Genomic DNA, 15497 nt, shown 5'->3' with positions numbered 1-15497 from the left:
TCCCTAATTATGCTACAGACAGTGTTAAGCAAATCCCAATGCTGTATTTTTCAAGTCTTTCTTAATGACTAACCCAGCTTTCCTGCTCCTCTGAAGCCTTGGGATGAATACCACAAAGGGGTAACATTTTTTGTTACGGTAATCCAAATGTTATTCTATTGTTCCCTTCACCTACAAGATCATGTCTTCTACTGTGACTGAAGCAAAGCAAGCAAATAAAACCAGATTGTTTCATATTCCCAATCAACAGGCACAAACATCAATGTAAATACTTCTTTGAGCTTGTTCTCAATTTGTCTGCCCCCTCAGGAAATAAACAGTCTATTCCTGTATCAGTTCTACCCCCCTCATAATCTGCTAAAAACCAATTAAGAGTGTGGATATTGTAAAGCATCTACAGGACTCACCGATGATCACTACCCAACATACTGCTCGGAAACTTTCACCTGAAATAATATTTTGTTCACAATTTAATATACACCTTCAACAGGAAATGCTTTCCGGCATTTCAAATAACACACATGCATAACATCATCTCCACTAAACACACGTATTATACAATCATCTATCACTTTTGAGTTTAAGAAGTTCTTCATTTCTTCCAAGAGGACAAATTAATTATACACAGAGTGAAAGAAAAAATTTTGTAGTGGTCTAAAGTATACTAAATAAAAGGGGGTGGGGGGGACGACGACAGGTGGGACTCTTTCCAAAAACTCCCAAAAGCCATGTTTAGAAAGAAAAAAAGGCGGTTTAAAGGTGTCAAAAAAGATATCCCCAACACAGTCTGTAGTGAAAAATTAGTATCAAATAAGTCAATTTCACAAAAGGAATAGACAATTCTTTTTCTAAACCATGATTTCAAAACCCGTTTTTGTATCACATATCAGAAGTGAAATACTTTAATCAAAGCAACCCACAAGTCTGCAAAACTTTCAGTAAGATTCAATCCTTAGGTACAGAAACAATGAACAGCCACTGACATCACAGGACTATGCTGATTTTAAACAGAACCCTTCAAACACAACCTAGTCCAATGATTTGTCAATTATTGTTAGAAGACATACAGGAAAGAGACACTTTTCATTAAGGGGTAAACAAGTGTATGGGGTTTTTGTTTTTCAAAAGGTCTTCAATGCCACATCTAATTTGTCTCTCAGCCTCCAGCATGCTGGTTTCCCATGACAAGACACTTTGTGACCATCATCAAAAAAATGCTGCATATCTTAAATATGTTTTGCATGATCCTGCTCTGTTTTGCAGAATGCAGCAGAGTCACTCCTTCAACAAAGTAAGAAGTTCTGATGATACCTACCTGAAAGGTCACAAATATCAAGCCTTCCTAAAAAACAAGAGGATGAACAATACATGAAGATCTCAAGCACACCTTAAAATATTTAATAGTGTCTCATCCTAGTTACTTCGCAATTGAAAATTAATTTAAGACGAATATTCGTTTTCAATTATTTCTGAATTTCTTCATGGTAATGTGTGTCTTAGACATACGTATTTTGTTCCAAACATGACCCAGGTATGTCACTCACCTTTTCATTATTGTAATAAGAAATGCTCTCTCCATCAAACTTAACCCAGCGCTTCTGGAACACACATTTGCTGTAAATGAAAAATTAATACAATTAAAATTATAAACAAAACACTGACTTTTAAGAATTTCACTAGCACAAATTATAGAAAGGAAAAAGCATGTTTAGCTTCCTGTTTGTGCCTAAACATTCTGAAAATTAAAATATATCTTATCCCTATCATATCTTTTCAAAAGGAGAATGCTGATTTCAAATATAATAAAAATATGTAAATAACAAGAAGTGCAGTATTACTGGACTTCCTTTATAAATCAGTGTCTTCATGTTTTTAATCGATTCAGTTTCCATTCTTTCTATTTCTTCCCCATATGCTCTGTATCACATCTGAAGCGACAGGTCAAACTGTAATTGTGCTTGAAACTAACAAACATGAGAATTAACTATTTTTATTGGAGGCAAAGGAATATTCTGAGCATAGAGCATACCTTTAAGTGTCACAAGCTCTGTAAGATAGTTTCCAAAAAGGAAAGCTGAGAACATAAAATGACCACCTCAGTGCTGTGTTTATGAGAGAGACATCTCTCTTTGCAGACTATGCTACCTCTAGTCATCAACATCTCCTGAACACTCTCTTTCCACGCCAATAAATATACAGCCTGAGAATAGAGTGTTCCAAATAACACCAAATCACTCAACAAGTACAACATAAAATCTCATTTTCAATCTGTGTCATCAACTTGGCATCATCAATGAGAAGCTCATTTGACTACTTCAGTTTGCCATTAACTCACACTCTATAAGGACCTCCTAAATAATTATTTTTAGGTGAACTTTAAGTAGTCTGTTATGCTCATTAAAAATGCTGGCAGCCTATTATCTGTCATTTATAGAAGTTTCACTTCTAAAATCTATTAAACAATTAAACAAGAACAAGACCCCACCCTAACATCTCTTTCCCCAACATTATTTCCTTTCCTATAAATGAGTGCTCTGCTTTAAGATTAGTAGACTGTGATAGTTTATCAAAACTTCAATCAAATACCAGCTCTGGCTTAATTAACTTGCATTATACAACTACAATAAATCATCATGTTTTATAACATGGAAAGGCCAATGTAAAATCTGTTTTCTATTAAAATGTCAATGAACTTCAGGATGATGCAGGAAAGAAAAAGTGAACCTAAGTACCACATGTAATACGAGTAAACGGAATGGCTTTACAATTTATAGTGAGTTAACTAACAAGAGAAGCTGTACTTTAAATGTACGATTTGTAGCAATTTGAGAAAACAGCATATACTCATTCCCCTGAGGGAACACTGAGTGCAAATGGTAAATGGAACCTCTACAAAAAGAGGGGTGGGGGGCAGAACAGAAATGAAAATGCAGTTCGTAGGGACTGAAACAATATGACAGTGCTTTGAGGGATGAAAAAAAAAAATTTTTTTTCCTCCCCGTTTGGTTGCTTTAAGTCTTCAGCTATTTGCAAAATGGCATTGTAAGAAAGAACAAAAAAAAAGTAGCATTCATTAAACCATGCTTAAGAAAAAGTCCTTGAAATTTAGCCAAGGAGTATCACTGCCTCAAGGATAATGACTCTGCAACAGCTCTATTCCTAACAGTACAAATTTTGTGGTTACCTCATTATCTTTTTTCGAACAATATATTTTCACACAGTACTTTATCTAAAGTCTTCACACTTTGTTCTCAATTCCTTCACATAGCACAAGATGAGTCAACTGGAATCAAGAAGTATACTTTTTATTACCCTATGAGCTAAACTGCCAAATGTATTGTCAAAAAAAAAAAAAAAAAAAAAAAAAAAAAAAGGAAAATAAAACAACGAAAGTCCTGTTAGGTGAAATAAAGCAAAAGTTAAAGCAAACTGCAGCTGTCTGAGAAGACTGAAATTCCATGATTGTGAAATAGGTTTATTCAACCAGGTTTACTCCTTGTTATTCAGCTTCAGCAATGTATCACTGTATCCGCACAAATCAAGCCAAAAAACAAAGAAATTAAAACTTGCTAAATCAGAACTCTTAAAAGGAGCACCAACCAAAAAAAAGGGAACAGCTGTACAAGCTGTACAATACAGCTTCTTCCAGCAGTCTCAAGCAAGATTTTATTTTCAATCAATTTAATTCATTAACTTTGTCACTAAACTGAAAAAAAAAAAAAAAAAGAAAATTCAATTGCTGTACGTTGATGAGTAGCAATGATTGCAATGATTATTACAGCTGCAAGTAACAAAAGGAAGGGTCAAGGAGTTTAATATCACCTTTCAGTGTAGCTAAACACAGTCCTAAGCACAAAGACTGACAAACTACTAAGGCCTGAAAAGTAAAGTAGATGTATTAAAGTACTAACAAGGACAACAGCTTTAATTTCTAGAGGCTAAGTACTAGTGAAGATATGAAATAGACTTAAAAAGTAAACTTATGCCTCTTTCAATACAAAAAGGATCTCAGAAAAAAAGTCGTAAGAACAACTCAAGAACTGGAAAATACAATTTAAAGCAAAGAATAGTCTGTTCAGTTTAAGGAAGAGGTTAGAAGAAGTTCATCAGAGTTTACATTTATAAAACGAAGATGTGATAAGAGAGTGCTCTTCAGCATAAAACAGTCTAAGAAGGGTTGGAATTTAAAGTAGGTTAAAATAATTAATAAAACTTTAAAAAGTGACAGAAATTAAACATGAGATTTTAGCCTAAAAATGTTGCAAAGAGTCTATTCTCTTTCTATTGTGTTCCTCCCTCCTCTTCATTATTTGAAACCTTATAGCAAGACTTGGGCTCAGATTCCTCCCATCAAACTTTAGGCATATCAATAAACTTCAACTTGGAGACAACTCACCCTGGACACATTTCTAAACTCAAAGATCAACTCATACACACAATGCTGCTACCAACAGGATCTCCAGTCATACCAATTATTAATTTATACATCCATGGCCAAATTGGTAAAGCAGTATTTCAAAAATCAGAGTTTGTTTTCGGTTACCTTGTGGCCCACAGAAAAATCAGCAAAAGTGTACAGATTAGAAATATTGCTAGACACCAATTCTGTATTTTCCACAACAGCTCGTATGTAGCAATTAACATTTTTAATAAAAATACTTTTTCTGAATGCACCTCAAATAAATTTGAGACTAGGTAACATCATTAAAAATGTGAAGAGCCCTATGCACTTGCACCAAAACGTTCGATTTCCTTTCCCACGACAAATAGCAAGCAATAACCAAATGCAAACTTAACATCTCTCATGCAAACATACATCTCCACAATCACACAGTAATGACTGCAAATACCATACCCTTGAGGGGATAATTTATCCAGCCATCCTGCTTTAGCCTTCTTTACTGATGGTCCATAAAAACAAGCATACGGTGTTATCGGTTCATTTCCAAACGAAGTCTGATCTCCATCAAATTGCTGAAAATGCATTTGTTCACTGACTGAGCAATCTAAATCTCCACTTCTTATCTTACTACATGATGCTGATTGTGTTTTGGCTTTATTTTTCTTTTTCTTTGAAGGCAAAGAACATTGTTCCACAATAGAATACACAGATTCACTTTCAGATTCTTCTGGTGCTAATGATTTGTTTTCCTGCGACAGGGATTCATTTTTTACAAATTCTTTTGTCTTCTCTTCCTCATTACTAAAGGACCTAGAAAGAAAATGTGCATTTTACTCTTAATGTAATGCTATAACCCACAAATACATGAAATATTGATTAGAACAAATATTGATAAGACATATTACAAATATGTTTATAATGTGTTTAGCCATTTGATAACCACAGCCAAACTTTGCCTCCTATAGCATACTATAAAGGCTCAATAGAACAAAATAAACATATAGTTTTGTCTTCAGAAGTAGAGATCATAGAACCAAAGAATGGTTTGGGTTGAAAAGGACCTTAAGATCACCTAGTTCCAACCCCCTTGCCATGTGCAGATCTAGTTGTGACATCAATAAGTAACTCTTCCCTCTTTACGTTTTTAATTTCTTTATAACTCTTTTATTATACCATAGATTCTTGTAAGAAGAATGCTCTTTATTCGTTCCTAGATCCAATTTATTTTCACAAGCCAGGAATTCATTTCCATGAAGTTCCTGGAAAAGAAATACATTGTAACCAACATTTGTACTGAAGTAGTTAAGTGATGTTTAAATTACTGTAGACACACATAAACAGCCTAACTAGCAAAGCTCTGCAATATTTTTTAAAATATGCATTTGAAAGATCATATTTTTAAAAGTATTCTATGTTATTTTAAATATTTCAATTTTAAATAATAATACTCACATAAAACATTTGAGCATAGTCCAAAATACCTAACACAAACAGATATTCAGTGCGTAGAAATATCAGTGCTCTGATTCTTCCTGAGGCACAACCAAGTATTATTTTTACTCTAAAATTTTCTGAGCTCATGCAGCTTGCATGCACATGGTGCATGCAGGTTAAGCATACCATTTATGATTTGTCACTGCTAGCCTATTTATCGTATCAATACTTCTCTGAATTAAATGTACAGCCTTCACAGTACACTAAAGATAATATAATGGTATATTGGAATTCCTACAGTAACACTGAACTCAGCCATATCAAATATATCTCACATTTTCCTGTCAAGCTCTTCTTCCTAAAAGGCACATTTATTAATGTTTGTTTAGAAATCTTTATCACAAGCTGCTTGCAGTGTACAAAATGTCAAGGTTAACACTGTTCAAGAATATTACATTTCACACTTCCTAAACTTGATCTGACAATCATATTACATTACTAAGCTTCTCAATACCTGTCTTTCTTCCTTTAAAAAAACAAACTAAAATGAACATCTTGTGCTTTATAATGGAAGCATTTTAATTTGCTCATTCAAGCTTTGATGTGTATGTCACAAAGCTGAACGGTGGTAGAAAAAAAGAGGATAAGCTTTCACAACCATTGCAACCATCACAACTATTTGTTTTCTGAACAGCAGTAATTCATCTTGTACTTGAGGGCTACACCTTGGCAATGTGAAAAAGCAAGCTTAAAAAATGCACGTAGCCCAAAGCTGGGTATATGTGAACTGCAGCAAAAATTGTGGAAATCACAGGCTACCACTAGGATAAACCTAGTGCTTTCTTCTGCCAGTCAGCTCCATTATGAAAAACACCAAAACCAAACAGCAACCACCACTCACACCACACTACTAACTATGTCGTATGTTGCAGCACCAAGGACTAGACAAAAACAAAAAAAAAAACAACAAAACCACATCCCTACACCTTGCAAGCAAACTAAATATAAAACTCAAAAGCAACCTGTCCACTACTTATCGAATGCTTAAGATTGACTGGAATCTCACAAAAGGAGAGGAAATGGCAATGTCCTACTGCTATACAATAGTAAAGAGGCTAGCACTGTCACACAAGAAGCATCTTCAGAGTAAGGATGGTCAGTATGCTTTACCTTCATTTGCTTATCAGGATGCAACTGCAAACTATACCCACTGGAGCTATGTGGTAGTACCTCTTCCTCCCTCTCATGAATGATAACAGTTTGATGTCCTGCTTGTGTCCACTCTGCAATCTTCAGCACTTAGGCAAGTGAATTCAGGGACACCTGACAACTTCCAAGCAATAATCAAGAAATGCACTTCTACTGCTAGTAGATTTTAAAACACAGAAGTCCACAAATGAAGACAGGTTGTATGGACAGAGAGTTCTATTTGCTCACAAATACACACACTTCACCCAAATTAAATCCCAAGCATTTCCAATATGTTGTTTACAGAATTACTCAGCAAGATGCTCAGACTCAGTAAGACAAAAGTCTCATCTCCCACCTCCTGCAAATCTCTGCAAGTCTTTGTATTACACAAAGGTAGTTAGTAGCAGCATTTTCTCCTGCAGACACCTTTATAGAAAGAAGTATTTCTTAAAAGATAGGTATATATATTACACAGAAACTGTCTCTAAATATTTACTGTTCTTATGCATAGGAAGCACCTACCCTTAAGGAATAAATCTGGTTTCTGGGGTCTCTGACAGATGGAACTGCCTATTGCAGCCTTGTATAAAATTTCTTTGCTTTCCTTCAGGAAGTAATTCAGATGTACTTGGGAGTTTAGGTTTTTCTAACAGGTAGTCTTGCTGATCACAACAGCAAGTTATGAAAACTGAATGCTAAAACACAGACTGCATGAAGATTATCAGGACTAAGGCTACATTAAAAAAAGACTCAATGCCATTCAGGACAGGCACCTTCCTTAAGAGAGATACTACCTTAATCTTCTATTAAATCTAATGTCACACAGTACTACTCAGGTTGATTCTTGTTTGGCAATACAATTTTATAACAGATCCATAAAGATAAATTCCTCCTTTCACAATATTAAGGATTCTTGTTTTAAAGTGACAGGACTTGCAATCTGGCCAGCATTCCACGGTATCACAATGCTTAGGAACTCACATAGTTTACTGATCTCCATGTGCACGTTCAATTTAGTCAGACGGTCTACAGCAAGAAAAAAGCCAAGACTTCACTCCAGAGGCCTGAACTCATTAGAACTCAGTTTTTCTGTGAAGGAATTCTAATATACTTGGCTCTTCAGTTGGACACAATAATAAATCAGCTCTAAGACATTTGGATTTCTGTATTTTTTTTTAATCATTACAAAAAAATATGTTCCTTCTTCAGGTTGCCTTTTACAGAGGTCTCTGCTTCTAGCTATCTTTCTTCCTGACCCAGTCAAAGTTATATCTTCTTTATAACCTTAATTCCCTGGTCTCTCATGCTCACTTACCTCCAGTCTGTAGTGACTCATTCCCTATATCTACAGGCACTCCCTTTATAAAAGGGAAGCCTTTCCTTTACACCAGTGAAACACGAAGAAGAGGTATGGCCAACTTACAAGCCCTTAGAACAAGCTTCAGCCAGTGTAGCAATTTGCTGCACTTCCTTGTATATAGACAAACTATATTCTCATGTGAGGTTACCTTAAAATGAAGCAGCAATTACAAGCCCTAACATCTCAGATACTTTACAATGTTACCTAAACTTTCTTATTTGTTCCTAGGATATTTAATACGTGCTTAAAAAAATCTAAAAATGAAATATACCTTTGGACCTCTGTTTTATGGTTCTTCTTTACCACCTTTGTTCGCAATTAAGTTCTAATGGAACTAAGATTAACTATGAAGTTTCCAACAGGCATGTGATAACTGTAACTCAGAAAAATATTCACTTACATGACAGTGACAAAATCCAAATCTTCAGTCAAAGAAAGTATGTTACAATACACTGCATTAACTGTGATTCTACAACCAGCAGAAATTGCAATTTTATTTCAAGCAGTTAATCCAGTTAAACTGCATGGTATTTTTGTATATGATGCCATTGTAAGATAAAGATTGCTGATCACCTTCCTGGGTATGCTTTCGTATAACCCAACCATTTCAATGATGTATACCGAAGTATATAATACTAAGTAGTAACAAGAAGGCTAGGGATTTTTTTCTAGAAAACCTGCTTATGCCATTGAACTTATTACAAAGAACTTACATTTGGAATTTTTAAAGAAAGACATTGGCACAGGCAGACAACAATAACTGGCACAGGCAAGACACTGCACACAAGAAAACAAAATCTCAAAACTCACTTTTGTGTGCAGATAAGAACTAGAAGGAGAAACAAGACATGAATTTATGTGTACCTCCTTAAAAAGCCAAAAAAAAAAAAAAAAAAAAAAAAAGCACAACATATTTCTTTCCAAAGAAAAGAAAGAAAGTATACACCAAAAACAGCTATTATTTTTATGCTTCTAAAACCACTCCTATGAGAAGATTAAATTTGAACCATTTATTTTCACTGACCAATTCTTAACAAATTAAAATTGGGGGAAAAATATCCTAGGTGATTGTTTGAGTAGCTTTCATTTTAGTCAACAGTTTAAAAAGGGAAACATTAGAGTGAAGACCAAGACAGAAACTAAGACTAATTTACTGTTTTCTCTAATTGTGGCTTGAGATTGGCTGAAACAAGTATAAGCAATCATAGAATTAACAATTTCTGGTCTGCATCCTGCTGAGACAGAAGCAGGAGTCATTTACAACATTTGGTGGATGCCTCACTAAGCTAATTTACCTCCCAGATCTCCACGTGATTCAGAAGTCTGTGCACATGCCACCTGTGGCATTCCTACCATTAGTTACTGACCCCAACAAAAATGTTCCCAACCAGGAATCCTACAACAAAAGTGACTTTCTGAGTACACAGGAAGTTTAGGGATGTATGAAAAACGTTCCATATATAAGAATTTAAAGAGGGTATGGCCAAAAGTGACGATTACATCATCTAAACTAATATGTAAGCTGCTTTCATAGGATATACACAAGCCTGTGTAGAGATGCCCAGTCTTGATCTGCAACTATCAGAAGAGAGAAAAAACACTTTTACCTTTACTAGTCAATTCTAGTGGTTTGCCATAACCTCACTTAGGCACCAAGTATTACAATATACAACTGTACCTAAGAGGGTAAAAGGAAGGCATCAAGGAAGTCTGCAACTGCCTGTAACTGACTGTTTCGCATTGATGCGGCAGCTCTTGGCATAGTTATCTGGTCTATGTTGTTTAAAAAACTTGAAAAAAGCACAACAAAAAAAAATAAAACACCCATCCCAAAAAAAAAAAACCAACCAACACACACCAGTTTCCTATCTTCCTATTAGTATGAACAGCAACGTGAAAGTGTATTTCAAGATTAAGGAAATTCACTAGTCCACAAATATTTACACTACGAACTTTTTGCATGTATCAAAAGACAGAGAAGGTAATGGGCAATATAAAACACATAACATGAACATTAAAGTGAAGGTAATGCCATTTATATTCAAACTTCTCAACTTACTTTAGCATCTTTAGGGTTGTCACAAATAAAGGTTTCCCCATATGGGGAGATAATGGGTGGCTTTTCTTCTGTGAAAGTTTCTAAAAGCAAAAAAATAAATACCAAGTCATACAGTGCAATACTTTATTAAAGTACTAACAAAATCAACCAGGGACACAGGTTTTTCTGCATTGGATTTCTCTGTCCTTCACAAAAATTTTGAAGAACAAAAAGCAATTTCCTATTTCTAAATGAACTCCAGATGGTTTCTTTCCTCTCAGACACTACTTACTAAAACCCTACTACTGTTACTATGTAATTTGGATATAACTTGCATAAAGGCATTTTATTCTTTCCTACCCTACATCTAGTTAAAAAGACAAACAACTTTAGTTGCATATACTGAGGAGTAGTAGCTCAAGTGTTCTTTATTCTCACTTAAAAAAAACAGAACAAACAAAAACCCAACAAAATCTCATTTGTGCAAAAGATTCATTTTGACACCAAGTATTTCCTTGAAATTAATATGCATAACTTCAAACAAGACATATCTTTGGAATATGAAACTTTTATTTACAACTGACAAGACTTCTAAACCCTTCCAGTAAAATATTTAATGCAATTTATTTCCTGATATTTCCTGGAGCTATGAGCACTAACTAACAAATTGGGCAGCGTTAGTCACGAATATGCTCCATACACCTTTCAAGAAAAAACTAGCTATTAAAAAAAATCTGCATCTAACCTTAGAAACTCAAAATACTGTAGTCTAAAAAAGGGTATTAAAATAAATGAGGTTTAAAGATTGGATTTTCCAATTTTCATTTTATTAGTTCGAAAAAAAAAAAGCTAAGCAAAAATGCAAAAGTGGTTATATGGTCTGCTATTACATTCATCACTTTTTCCAGACCTTCTACATGCCCAGTAGTTTTTAAAATAAGCAAGTCAATACTAATTCTAGAAAACTTCTGGCCTGAGGTTTCCTTATCTTCAATATTCAAGATGTAAGTACCAGCATGCTTAACTCACTGTTTTGTGAAATTTGCCTCCCAGTGCAAAAAGTATTTACAAGATCCACGTTTCTTCTTTTCTGAAGGGAACTTGAACAAAACAAAGCACAAAATGAAAACATTAAGTTAAATTTCCCAGAAATGGAGCAAAAACATCCCATGCAGTTAAAACTATTAAAATTATACACAAATATAAAATAGTTAATTTTAAGTCTTGGGAAAATTTCTGATTTAATTTAAAAGTTGCCCAACCATGTGTTCTCCTCCCTTTATGATACCAAACACTTTTCTGATCCTAGCACACATCCTCAGTTTGAGTGTTTTGTTTTGAATTGACTTTATGATACATTTAGATTGCTGGGAAGCACGGAGATTCCCTACTCTTCCGCCATCCTTTACCTTCACACTGATTACTAATGATTACATTTAAAGAAGGATGTAAGATGAAAGTCTAATTTAACATCAAGCTCAAAAGGAGCCTGGGCAAGGGAATCCAGACAAGCTATACTCTTATCCAGTGAAAAAAAAAAAAAATTGCTGAAAAGTTTGATTTCCTAAGGTACTCCATCCTTCAAAACTAAATATATTTTACTACAAATATCAATATTCCTAATTTTTGTTTCCCCACTTAACATACAGAGAAATTTTATTCTCTTAAATTTAGCTATATTCAAATCTCTAGAAATACTGGCCCATGAAGTCCACATTGAATTACTCCGTACTACTAGCTGATGTTTCTCAATGACAGAAGGCATACATTTCTACTATTTCATACCACTTTTAATCCATGCCTAAATCTGCTCCAAACAAATCATTAAACTCAAGAAAGAAGCCACACTTTACAAAGTTACCTGATATCGCAAAAGTTATCCAAGTTATATCAATTAAGTTCCTCAATGATACTTTGTAAAGGCATGGGTTTATAAAACAGAGAGCAAGTTCAGCCAGTGAACACGGGTCATGGCCTAGCTCCCATATGCAATTATTTACTCTCCCGAGTTATAACTACAAAAAATAGATAACAAATACTTTAAGTCTGTTTCTCTGAATATTTCACTAGAACGGATGCAGTTACATCTTTTTAAGCTACATTAGCAAACTAACATCAAGCATTTGTACTAACCTAATTTTAAAAAAACTGGTATGTTGACAAAAAAAAAAACAAACCAACAAACAAACAAAAAAAACCCACAGAACAAAACCAAACCAACCACACACCAAACTCTTTCAACACAGACCAGATTTTTTCTTCTTAGTTTGAGGGTTTTAAAGGGATTCATAGCAATAAAATAAAGCAGAGGTACAGATATGCATCTTTGACTCAAAGAGCTTTTAAAATGATAGTTTTCATTCTTACATAAGGCAGTGAGTCACTGGCTTAGTTTTAGGGTGGATGGATTTAAAAGTGAGTAATGGCAACAGCAACAACTGAAGATAAATCCACCAGGAAATGAAAAATAACAATCAGCTTACAAAGAAACACCTGAATTTTGTTTTAATTCATGTATTTTTCAGGACTTGTGTACTCTTTTTTGATTATGTACTTACATATATGTATACATGGCAAGAAAACCTGCTAATAAGCAAACTACAGGCTTTTTTTCTCCCCCACAATCAAAAATAAGACCGTTCTGTGATTTTTGGAAAACAAAGTTCTAACTTATGCCAAGTAAAAACTACCTCAAGGTACAAAATAGAAGAAGCAAGTTTACTATTAATATCTGCTTGAAAGATTATAACAAACAACATACAGTGCAAGCTACAAAATTACAGCAATTTGTCAATGCTCATCGAACAGTTAGCTGTGTATCTGAATTAAAAAACAGAAACTGAAGACTTCTTTGGGGGCAAATAAGAGTGGAAGATCTACACCAATCTATAACTTCCCTTAACCACTTCCAAAACCTAATACCTCTCCAGGTTAACGATCTTCTTTATTTTGCTCTTTAAAGTAGGGTTAACGCAATCCCAAAGTGCACCAATTTTACAAAGATATAATAATAGTTTCAATCAAATTATCACTTTGTTACAACTGTGGAGATTAAGACCCACTATTTTCACATAATAAGAGGCACTGGATACAGCTTAGGCTGCATACGCTTCTCCATCACCTTTTCCTTATGTAGTGTGATGAGGCAGCGAATGGTCTTGCTAAAGGCTGAGAGACTGGAAAGGTGAGAGCTTTGCACTGGGCTGAGCTGTTTTTTTCAATATGCTCCTGTCACCTCCCAAATAAAGCAAGGGAGAGAGGTCAGTGCAAGGAGTCAGTCTTTACATGCATTCATCTGCTGAGTGTTTAAAATGAATGAAGCTTTTGTTTCAAACTCATTCAAAACATGTTTTCCTTTCCATGTATCTGAAAGCCTAACCCTCCTACAATGCAAATGTGTATAAAGCACTACAGCATGTTGTGCCAGAGCTTTGGGGTTCATAAACAGCTCTAAGAGGTAAATTAATGGTGATGCTTGACCACAGGAAGAGAGGGAACAGCTTCCCTCTCCTAAAATACTTGCTTTGTGTGACAGAACACAGAGTAGAGAGACACAGCAGCACCAGCTTGGGCACCCCATTAGCAACTTTAACCATTTCCATGTTAAGAAATGGAGTCTAAGTTTCAACCACAGGATCTGCCAGCTGCAGGAAACAAATAGTGCCTGGTCAGACCAAGCATTACCCATTTTATTTATTTATATTTCCCCCCAAACACAGCCTGTTTTCCAGAATTATTTTCGGTCTATTTCTTCTTATTTCTCTTAATAAAGAATGAGAGCAATCCCAATACAACTAACAAAGTTAGGGGATATGAAAAATCTAAAGTTAGAGTTCATTAGCCTGAAATTTTATCTGTGTAGTATTCTTTATAACGAACAGGTCTACCATATTATAAATCTGCTTTTACTTTTTCTTTGAACAGACTGCTGCTCTAAATTATGCAATAGTGGTTATTTCACCTAAGAATGACTGCTAATGACATGAGCCAAAGCATCCAAAGACTCTAAAACTCTCTCTCTGCTTATTATCTTTAATCTTCCACTAAAGAGATGTCAGTGGTTAGCTCCATCCACTGCATTACTTTCATTATTTTGTCTTATAAAAGCCTCAGTTTTTCACTCATGTCAGTATGGAAGAAGTCACTTAGACCAAAAGTACCAAGAGAGACGATGAAGCTTTCAATCCACTGTGTTCAACCCTTTGTTCTGTTCCACAACATTGACGGGGAACAATATTAAAAATTTTAGAGTTAAATACACTTACCAGCCGACAGCATGGTTAGTTACAGGCAAAAGGCAAGAGCACAAGTGAGGCATAGGGAAGGAGATAAAATTGCAAGTGACGCAGGAACATTATTAGTAATAAAAAGGGACATGGTCACAGCACTAAAGGGCACAAGGAAACCCACTGCATGAACTTTTTGTTCTAGAAGGCACATAGGAGAGGAGAAAAGCATTTCCTTGCATAAAACTTTAATTACTAATATCCATGAATGACTAGAAGGAAATGCTGATTTTCTCAGAAAATTTGAGGAGGATTTCTCTGCCTCTATCGAAAAGCCTTCATACAATGTAGCAAGGACAAAGCCAGCACCTACCAATAGAAGTCAGTTGAGTCTATACAATCTGTAAGTCAGACATGATATTTCCTGAGGTTAAAACTGCCATTAAAAAGTTCTGTATTAATTCTTTGTCTCTAAAAAAATACCCGGGTAGGTTATAAAGAATGATTCTGTGAAGTTTAAGTTCTGTTTTGAAGTTCTGGTTTATCCCTGATCTTTGTCAGACAGACTGCACTTGTCCTCCACGATTTCTATATTGTTATAACTGAAGCATAAAGATGAAGAAAATAAGCTGCAGCTCAAAAATCAAAATGATGGATAACAAAGTCAGTGACCCAGTCACGTATCAATCACTATTAGACTGGGATTTGGAGGATTTACTTCAATTGTGGGCAGATTACAAATTCAGCATATTCTCTCTACCGGATGATTGTTTCTCAAAAGACATTAAGAGTACTTTTAGTAGCTAGTTATCGTTATCTTTTAGGATAAAATTCCCATTTCAGATC

The 15497-nt window shown here is 34.9% G+C and overlaps 1 protein-coding gene across 1 annotated transcript in view; it reads right to left on the bottom strand.

Annotated features, from left to right (window-relative positions):
• ARAP2 (ArfGAP with RhoGAP domain, ankyrin repeat and PH domain 2) overlaps window positions 1-15497 on the bottom strand; it is a 114432-nt gene that overhangs the window by 96179 nt on the left and 2756 nt on the right. The window contains exons 2-6 of the mRNA XM_010020956.1: window positions 11455-11525; window positions 10447-10526; window positions 5576-5661; window positions 4856-5203; window positions 1545-1614 (exon numbers count right to left, since the gene is read on the bottom strand). Of these exons, the coding sequence (XP_010019258.1) occupies window positions 1545-1614; window positions 4856-5203; window positions 5576-5661; window positions 10447-10526; window positions 11455-11525 (655 nt within the window). The remainder of the gene's footprint in view (window positions 1-1544; window positions 1615-4855; window positions 5204-5575; window positions 5662-10446; window positions 10527-11454; window positions 11526-15497) is intronic.

Source organism: Nestor notabilis, unplaced genomic scaffold (genome assembly GCF_000696875.1).
Source record: "Nestor notabilis isolate BGI_N333 unplaced genomic scaffold, ASM69687v1 scaffold9918, whole genome shotgun sequence".
Classification (NCBI taxonomy): Eukaryota; Metazoa; Chordata; class Aves; order Psittaciformes; family Psittacidae; genus Nestor; species Nestor notabilis.
Note: the sequence above shows the minus strand (reverse complement) of the source record. Positions and strands in the feature narration are given on the sequence as shown.